The sequence below is a fragment of the Nyctereutes procyonoides genome, unplaced genomic scaffold (genome assembly GCF_905146905.1).
Source record: "Nyctereutes procyonoides isolate TBG_1078 unplaced genomic scaffold, NYPRO_anot_genome, whole genome shotgun sequence".
Taxonomy (NCBI): Eukaryota; Metazoa; Chordata; class Mammalia; order Carnivora; family Canidae; genus Nyctereutes; species Nyctereutes procyonoides.
In genome coordinates this window covers 167,069-177,397 of record NW_026574996.1, presented here as the reverse complement: position 1 = coordinate 177,397, position 10,329 = coordinate 167,069, and the positions used below count along the sequence as shown (strand labels likewise).

General features: G+C 39.2%; 1 protein-coding gene across 1 annotated transcript; it reads left to right on the top strand.

Annotated features, from left to right (window-relative positions):
• Nucleotides 1-1,337: 1,337 nt before the first annotated feature.
• LOC129513342 (DNA (cytosine-5)-methyltransferase 1-like) lies at nt 1,338-4,003 on the top strand (the record flags this gene model as incomplete). Its single annotated transcript, XM_055331147.1, is given in 1 exon segment — nt 1,338-4,003. A coding segment is annotated over 1 exon segment (2,643 nt), but the record flags the coding sequence as incomplete, so codon positions are not given.
• Nucleotides 4,004-10,329: the final 6,326 nt, after the last annotated feature.

Sequence of the window (10,329 nt, the reverse complement as noted above, 5' to 3'; positions counted from 1 at the left end):
AAACAGTGTATTTTCTCATTGTTAGCAATTAAAAATAAAACAGGTTTAAAAAGCTAAGGGTTTACTTAATTCTGTGAAGTATGAAATAGGAGTTTTAAAAAACGGTTATGTCAGCATCATTAATGGACGATACACTAAAATTGTATAAATAGGTTTGACATTTAAATATTAAGTGAGTTAAAAAAAACAAATAAGTTATATTAATACATTTTTTATCCTTTAAATTTTTTTACTTTACTCCCTCTTACAATGAAGAATGTGAAGTAAAATAGCCACTCTGGAAAACTGTGTGGAGAGTTCCTCAAAGAATTTAAAATATCGACCATGACAGGATTTACCCCAAAGATTCAGATGCAAAAATCCGGGACACCTTTTTATGAAATCTTTCGGGCCTCCTGCATGAATCTTAGCCCTCCCATTAGCTCACATTCTATTATTGGAATTCCTCTAGTTTTCAAAATATTATCAATTTGCTTTTCTACTTTATTTTATGCTTTTTGAATACTGTCCCCTCAATTTGTCATGAATATGATAATAGTGAATTATATTCTGTCTTGTAAATTCTAGGATGTAAGTTTAGACTTCTTTTAAATGAACTAACATATATGTTATGTATTGAATTTATGTGATTTGATTGATGATGGATTTATATGGTCTTTATTTAAGCTATTGCCATAGTATATATAATTATAGTCTGTGTGTGTAAATAAAACCGTTTGGTTTTAAATTTACTAAATCACTGCTTAAAACATGTCCATTTATCATACGTACGTACCATATATATTACTTTTTTTATCTCCTGAGAATGGCCATCTGGAATACAGATTAACATTGGGATTCTAGAATGGCAAAATATACTACTTAAATTTATTATGCACACTTTGAGTTTAGTAGTGTGTAAGAAATGCAGAAGACAGGATTAGTGGACTAGAAAAAAGCAAATCATTAGTAAAAAATCTGAACTGAATCACCAAGCTTATAAAAGGATAAGGAAGAAAAAAAATAAATAGAACCATGTGTGGAACAAAGTGAAACCGACTTACACACATGTAGATAGAGGCCCAAGGGGAAAGCTTAAAAAAAAAAGAAGGACCAGTAAGTTAGAACAGTTTTGGCTTCTTTCTTCAAACTTCATAAGAAAGAGTTAAGTTTTTGGCTGCCATACTTCATACTTTTTCAGTGAACAGTTTTGGCTTCTTAAACTTCATACTTGAGTAGGTTAAGCTGCCATACGTTTTCAGTGTGAATAGTATTTAAGTTGAAAATATTGTAAAAAAAATTATATTTTTTCAAAAATATTTAAAAAAATAAATAATAGTAGAACTGAAAAAAAAAAAAAACTGGCCCATGTCTCTGATGGAGAGAGAAAGTCTGAAGCTTCTTTAGCTAGCCCCGGGATTACAAGGCAAACTACCAGGCAGACCACCATCCTATCTCATTTCACAAGGGGCCCTGCCAAACGGAAGCCTGAGGAAGAGCCTGACAAAGCGAAATCGGATGACTCTCTTGAAGAAGAAAATGGCCAGGAGGAAAAGAGATGGAGAGTTACATCCAGAGAACAAGGTGCCAGAGCACTCCCTGCAGAAGAACCGGAGAGAGTACAACCTGGAACACACATGGACAAAGAGGAAGAAAGAGAGGAAAAAGAAGAAAAGAGGCTCAGGAGTCAAACCAAAGAACCAAGGTGTATACCAAAGTCTAAGGAGGAGCCAGACAGAGAAGGAAGAACTGGACTGCAGGGTGAAAAGGATGGAGATGAAAAGGACGAAAAGAGACCCAGAAGGCAACCCAAAGACCTAGCTGCCAAGCAGAGACCTGAAGAGAAAGAACCTGAAAGAGTAAAACCAGAAGTTTCTGAGGAAAAAGATGAGAATGAAAAGGAAGAGAAGAGGCACGAAACTACATCCAAAGAACCAAATGAGAAAAAAATGGCTCGAACCAAAACAGTAGTGTCCTCCAAGACCCATCCTCTATAGTGTGTGCAGTGTGGACAGTACTTGGATGATGCCGAACTAAAGTATGAACAGCATCCTCCTAATGCAGCGGATGAGCCACAGTTGTTGACAAATGAGAAACTCTCCATCTTCAATGCTAATGAGTCTGGCTTTGAGAGTTATGAGGCTCTTCCCCAACACAAACTGACCTGCTTCAATGTGTACTGTAAGTGTGGTCACCTGTGCCCGATCAACACTGGCCTCATTGAGAAGAATGTTGAACTCTTCTTTTCCGGTTATGCAAAACCAATATATGATGATGACCCATCTCTTGAAGGTGGTGTTAATGGCAAAAATCTTGGCCCCATAAATGAATGGTGGATCACTGGCTTTGATGGAGGTGAAAAGGTGCTCACTGGCTTCAGCACTTCTTTTGCTGAATACATTCTGATGGATCCCAACCCAGACTATGCACCGCTGCTTAGTGTGATGCAGGAGAAGATCTACGTAAGTAAGATTGTGGTTGAGTTCCTGCAGAGCAACCCAGACTCAACCTATGAAGACTTGATCAATAAAATTGAGACCACCGTTCCTCCTTCTGTGCTCAACCGGAATCGATTTACAGAGGATTCTCTCCTTCGACATGCCCAGTTTGTGGTAGAACAAGTAGAGAGTTATGATGAGGCTGGGGACAGTGATGAGCAGCCCATTTTTCTGACACCCTGCATGAGAGACCTGATCAAGTTGGCTGGGGTCACCCTAGGAAAAAGGCGAGCTGAAAGATGTCAGACCATCAGGCATTCTGCCAAAGAGAAGGACAAAGGCCCCACTAAAGCCACCACTACCAAGCTGGTGTACCAGATCTTTGACACTTTCTTCGCAGAGCAAATTGAAAAGGATGACAAAGAAGACAAGGAGAATGCCTTCAAATGGCGGCAGTGTGGCGTCTGTGAGGTTTGTCAACAGCCCGAATGTGGGCAGTGTAAAGCCTGGAAAGATATGGTTAAGTTTGGTGGTAGCGGATGGAGCAAACAGGCTTGCCAGGAGAGGAGGTGCCTCAATATGGCCACGAAGGAGGCAGATGATGATGAAGAAGTCGATGACAATATTCCAGAGATGCCATCACCCAAAAAAATGCACCAGGGTTAGAAAAAGAAACAGAACAAGAATCAGATCTCTTGGGTTGGAGATGCTGTCAAGACTGATGGGAAGAAGGATTACTATAAGAAGGTTTGCATCGATTCAGAAACCCTGGAAGTGGGAGACTGTGTCTCTGTTATTCCAGATGACTCTTCAAAACTGCTGTATCTAGCAAGGGTCACTGTGCTGTGGGAAGACAGTAGCAACGGGCAGATGTTTCATGCCCACTGGTTCTGTGCTGGGACAGACACAGTCCTTGGAGCCACATCAGACCCCTTGGAGCTTTTCCTGGTAGATGAATGTGAGGACATGCAGCTGTCATACATCCATAGCAAGGTGAAGGTCATCTATAAAGCTCCATCAGAAAACTGGGCCTTGGAGGGAGGCATGGATCCCGAGGCTCTGATAACAGAGGACGACGGAAAGACCTACTTCTACCAGCTGTGGTATGATCAAGACTATGCGAGATTTGAGTCCCCTCCGAAAACCCAGCCAACGGAGGATAACAAGTACAAGTTCTGTGTAAGCTGTGCCTGTCTGGCTGAATTGAGGCAAAAAGAAATTCCAAGGGTCCTGGAACAGCTTGAAGACCTGGACAACCAGGTTCTATACAGCTCAGCCACCAAGAACGGCATCCAGTATCGAGTGGGTGATGGCGTGTACCTCCTCCCCGAGGCCTTCACGTTCAACATCAAGCTGTCCAGTCCCGTGAAACGCCCACGAAAGGAGCCTGTGGATGAAGATCTATATCCAGAACACTACCGGAAATACTCTGATTACGTCAAAGGCAGTAACCTGGATGCCCCTGAGCCATATCGAATTGGCCGAATAAAAGAAATCTTCTGTACCAAGAAGAGAAATAGGAGGCCTAATGAAACCAACATCAAGATCAGAATCAATCAATAATAGAGAAATCTCAAAAATTTGGGGCCCGGTATAAGATGACATCACAAAATTGGCCCAGTGGGATTCCTTCCTTGGCAATTTTTAATGGGAGGATTCAATGCAGTTATGCTTCCCTGTTCCACTATTGTATACATTATGCATTTTAGCAGAAAACATAACTAGGGTTTGATTTCATAGATTTCTGGGTTAAGAAGATTCACTTCATACTCTAATAAAAATCACTAGGAAGTTAATGAGGATACTGAAATTGATTTTGAGGCAGCAAAACACAGTCATTTTAAGCCATTATTGTAGTGGGGACATGTTATAAAAATGCCTGTGAGAACAGGTTTCCAAGCTTGTTATGATAACATATAGGCTTGGGAGCAGTTTGTAGATGCTATTTGAAACCACAAGACAGCAAAAAATCAGCAGTGGATAAGGAATTGATATGGTCCAAAGGCTGAACCCTGGGGCATTTCAGGCCAAGTAAGAGATAAGAAGAAAAATGCCCAGTAGTTTGAGATCAGGTTTACTGATATAGGAGGAAATTAAAAACATTAAGGATAATAGACAGTAATTGAAGAAGATGCTGTAAAGGGAAGAAGGTAGTTAACTGAATCAATTTGGTATGCCAACTAAGGTGAGTGACGAGAAACTCACACCATTATACTTAGCAACATGAAAGTCACTGTCAGTTGTCATATTGATCAATTTCAACAAAAATCAGTTTCAGTGGAGGCTAAGGGAAGAAAACATAATTGGGTGGTGGTTTGGTCAACAAAGGATAAAGGCGGCAGGAGAACTGAAGGTATAAAAAAAGATGTTATTCTCATGATTTACCATGAAGTTTAATCCAGATCAGAAATAAAGATAAAAGAGGGGTTGGCACAGAGAAAGGCTGGTATAATCAATGGAGTTTTGGTCTTGTTAAGGTTGAAGTTGTTTCTGCAGATATGATGAGATAATGAGAAAAGGCAGTAATCAAGAAATAAGAGAACTAACGAGCTATGACTACTAAATGTAGGCGGAATGGGGTCCATGAAGAAAAAAAAAATAAGTATTAGATAAAAACTAAATATATACGGGATGCCAGGATGGCTTAGTCAGTTAAGCATCAGACTCCTCATTTTAGCTCAGGCCATGATCTCTCTGCTTGAGACTCTCTCTCTCCCTCTCCATTTGCCCCTCCCCCTACTTGTGCTCTCTTTCTCCTTCTCAAAAATAAATAAATACAATCTTCAAAAAGACCTAAGACATATAGATTATGTATGGCCTTTATTTAATAATGTGCAAATATTGTCTTATTAATTGTAACAAATATGCCATCCTAATAGAAGATGTTAATCATGTTGGAACAGAGTTTGAGATAATCTGAAAACTCTGTACTATCTTTTAAATTCTTCTATAAATCTAAAATAATTATAAAATTTTTTAAGTGTTTACTAAAATCGTAGGATACTTGAAACTAGGATATTGACTTTTCAGTTATTGGTAATAATGACATGGTCTGGGTGAGAGTGTAAGAGTGAGTGGCTAAAATGGAATGGAAGAGAATTCAGTGTTTAAGTTGTCAAGGAGCTCAGAGGCCAATTAATTTGAGTAACAATTAAATAGAAACTTTTTTTTTTCAAGAAATGAATGGGGACAACTAAATTTCTTTAGATGCATCAGTGATGGTATTTCAAACATGCGATTGGAAGACATTGTTTATTGACAGAATTAAAACAGGGAATAGAAGAGTTCCAGGACCAAGCTTCAAGCTGTGCTAATTAATAATTAGAGGTGAAGAAGAAAAGTAGAAAGAACCTCAGAAGAATGGATACTGAAGTAATAAAAAATTGATTAGAATATGCCCTCAATGGGGCACCTGGTTGGCACTGGACTCTTAGTTTTGGCTCAGGTCGTGATTTCAGGGCAGTGAGATCAAGCCCTGCTCAGGCTTCAAGCTCAGTGTGAAGTCTCTTTGAGTTTCCCTCTCCCCTCAACCCCAGTCTCTCTGCCTCTCTTTCCTCCATATCCTCCCCTCTTCCACTCAAATAAACAGATTTAAAACAACAACAACAACAACAAAAACCGCCCTCGTGCTGTAGCCCTCACGTGATACATTTTATCTGCATGGAGTAAAGTCTTGATTAAATTCAATACCCTAGCATTACTTTCACACAAAACTAAATGCTGGTGGAAGGAAACAGTCATGCCATCTCCATACTCTCTAATTCACAAACACAGATTCTGAGAAACTGGTCAGTAGGAAGCACCAGGAATCTGTCTCCTCTGTCAGAAAACAATTACACTGGCAAAATCTCACACCTGCAACTATTTTGGAACTCTGCAGGCTACTCAAGGCTTGCAACTCCTAGAGGAAGTTTGCACCAAATTGCAGCTAATTTTGGTCAATTTTTGGTCTTAATAAGGTAGCATCTCCCCATTCTCCACCTCTCAGACCTGGCCTAGGGGGCCATGCACAGCACAAAGATACTGTTCTCAAAACAATGCGGTATAGGAAGAAAGACCTAGAGAACAATGGAATAGAAAACACAGCAATAAATCTTTGCATATACTGTCAAATGGTTTTTGACAAAGATGCCAAGACCTTTCAATGGTGAGAGGATACTTTTTAATACATAGTGCTGGGAAATTGGATACCCACATTCAAAAGAATCAAGTTGAACCCTTACCTAACACTATATAAAAAATTAACTCAAAATGAGTCAAAGACCTAAATTTAAGACCTATAATTATGAAATTCTGAGAGAACAAGAGGCAAAAATCTTTACAACACTGGATCTAGCATAGATTTCATGAATTGGACATTAACGGTGCAATTAACAGAAGGAATTGGACTTTGTGAATTTTGTTTTTTAATCGTGCATTTTTTTCTATCAATGGAATGAAAGGACAATACACAGAATGGGAGAAAGTGTTTGTAAATCACATGTCTGATAAAGGATGAACACCCAAATATAGAGAATTCCTAAAACTCAACAGTGATAGACAACCCAATTTAAAAATTGGTAAAGGACTCGAATAGACATTTCTCCAAAGAACAAATATAATCTGGCCAATAAATACATGAAAAGGTGCTCATTCATTCATCATTGTGAAAATGCAAACCAAAACTACAATAAGGTAGCACCAGCAAGGAATATTAGCCTTAAACAGAAAGGACATTCTGACATATGCTATAACATGGATGAACCTGAAGACATTATGCTAAGTAATAGAAGCCTGTCAGAGAAAGATAAATACTGCATGGTTCCAATTCTATGAGGTACTTAAAATAGGCTAAACCACAGAGACAGAAAGGAGAATGGTGGTTGCCTGGGGCTGGAGAAGAGACCGGGAAGTTATTGTCTAATGGGTATAGAATTTGAGTTTTCAAGTTGAAAAAATAATTCTAGAGATAGTGCTGATGGTAGCACATTATGAATCTATTTAATTCCATTGGACTGTACATTTAAAATGGTTAACATGCTAAAATTTTACTTATTTAAGTGCACATACACATGTGTATATGTATTTGTGCACGTATTTTGTTCCTTGGCATCTCTTCAGCACTTAGAACAGTACCTAACGCTTAATTAGTCTTATAAATTGCATGTATAAATAAAAACTTGAGCTGGCTGGTGTTACAGAAACCAAAACGGTAATCCCAATTAGGAAGGAGCTATCAAACAAGGGTTTAAGCAAACTAAGACAAGGATATTTTTGTTATATATCACAATATACTTGCTGTCGTTTGGCAAAACAGTGCCCAGGGAGTGAAGTTCATGGCAACTTACCTGGTATGTTGGATGGACCTGAAAGGGGGGGGGGCGGGGAGAGATGCCAAAATAGATCCTTATCAAGACAATTTAAAAAATAAGTTTTACTGTGAAAAGAAGCAGAAAATTGGGACAGTAGCTAAAAGGTTATGTAGAGTTGATAAATTTTTGTTCTAAAATCCTAGGGGACTTCTGAGGAAGATAGTGGAGTAGGAGAATCCTAAACTCACCTCCTCCCACAAATACATCTAGTTAGCACTCACATCAGTGTAAATAACCTAGAAAATTACCTGAAGATTGGTAGAACAGACTCCCTAGTTCATCACAGAGAAGAGGCCACATAGAAAATGGTAGGAAGGGCAAAGAGGCAGGTAGGGAACAAACTGACCAGACTGTCTTGGGAGGGAGAGACCATAGGGACAGAGAGGAGCAGACTCCATCGCAGGCACCCCAAAGTTTCCAAGGCACCGGAAGACAAATCCCTGCAATATTTGGCTTTGAAAACCAAAGGGGCTTAACGTTGCCAGGTTGGGGTTTTTTTGTTTTGTTTTGTTTTGTTTTGTTTTTATAATCAGTGGTATTTAACACCTGGAACTTTAAAAATTAGCAGCTAGGCTCTGGGAAAGTCAGAGGGCAATAGGAAACAGAGCCTCCACCCTTAGAGAGACAGCATAACAAACCACCCCACTGAGATACAACATAGAAGCCGCAGATTATAAAATATATGAGGTATACAGGAAGATTTATTTATTAACATCCCAACATGTGCTGGAGGGATCTTTAGAAAACTCTCCAAGAATAAGAAGGCTGACATGGCCTATTTCCCTCCCCAACTTTCCAGCCTAGATGTATAAACACCTGCAAGAACTAGCATGAACATTCTCCACCCAGCTTGCTGACAGTGCCCCATCACCTGCCCTAGCTTACTCCTGAGGTCTCCTGTCAAAGCCACCCTTGGCAGTTCTCCAAAATGGCTACAGGTTCTCCCCTATCCAGCAGATCCACACACACAAAAAAATTAACACCTTAAAACCCACCCCTGCTTTCTCCTACAGACCTCCCACGCATAAAAGTTTCCGAGGTACTTCAGGTCTCCTCCACAGCAGTGCAAAACTTGCTAACGGCACATATCCATTTTGCATTCTCCTGCAAACACACTCTTGGCAGAAGTTCATCCAAAGCAGCTCCATAAGTATGGCATCATGCAAGCATCCCCTACAGTGGCCAGCATCACTCCCAAGTGACTGCTGCCCTGGGAAGAGGGGAAGATAATCAGACAGACCAGACCCACTATGGTCCCAGTAGTCAGCTGGAAGTAGACATCTGGTCTGACTACAGGCTCCACCCACCAATGAAAGTCTCTCAGGGAACAATAGAGAGTAACCAGTGATTGGTGTGACCCCAGCTATGCCTGGTCTGACTCAGTCCAAACTCAAGTCACCCAAAACTGGCCCACTAACAGCACAGTGACCAAACCCTACCCAATTATACAGACAGCCACCGCCAATGACTGCATTAAAGGCAAACATAGTTCAGCCTCAACAGTAGGGTGTGTGCAACACACATAGGAGACACCCCTGATGCCCCAGGTTCTGGTGAACAGGGGACATTGCACTACAAGGCACTGCAGAACCTCTTCTTCACAAGGCCACTACTTCCAAGGGCAGGAGATGTAGTGCCTTTCCTAACTAACCATGGAAGCAGATTTAGAGAAAGTGAGGAAACAGGAATATGTCCCAAATGAACAAACAACAAACAGCCACCAGGACTGGCTATGGATTAAAGTTTAAAAAAAAATAATGCTCACCTGAAAATTTTAAACCATCTCTCATGTGAATTTTGTATTTGAATTTAAAATACTGTTAGGCTTATAAACACCAAGAAAATTTTAAGTTTCTTGTGTTGGTAATACTGTCAACAGTTAATAGAACACACAGTAAACACATTTCTGGAATAAAAGCGCCCTCAAGTCAGGACTCAAATAGTTTCCAAAGACAAAATTAAAAATATGAAGATGAGCTGAGAAATATAAAAGCAAGCAGTAAATCAGTGAGTAGGAAATAAGTCTTCAAAATCTGTCATCAGAAATAAGTCCCATTATTAGACTTAAACAAAGACCAAAGATTTTGGATGTATATAAAATATAATGTAAAATAAGTCTTAATTCATTTTTAATATAAAAGATAAAAAACAATGACTAAGGAAAAATAAGCTATCAAAAGACAAAGCATTTTAAAATCAAGCAAATATAATTTCAGGAAATTTTCTAGAAGTAGTAGGGGTATGTGTGGTTTTTGTGAGTGTCAAGTTGAAGTTAGTATGTAATGGTTTAAACATTAGATTAGTTAGGTACTATCATAGAGAGCAGTAGTTAAGTCAAAAATACAATTGAGGATGTTACTCAGAATGCATCTAATAGATACCTAAAATAGGAGAATTCAGTAAGATTAAACTACAACTAAAAGTGTGACATCAGAGTTCCAGAAGATGGTAGTAGATTAGATAACAAAAGACAGTATATTTGATTAAATCTCAAAGTATTTCCTAGAATCCATTAGTTTCAAAAGCTACACAGGTGCCATACACGATAGAAATAAACCTAC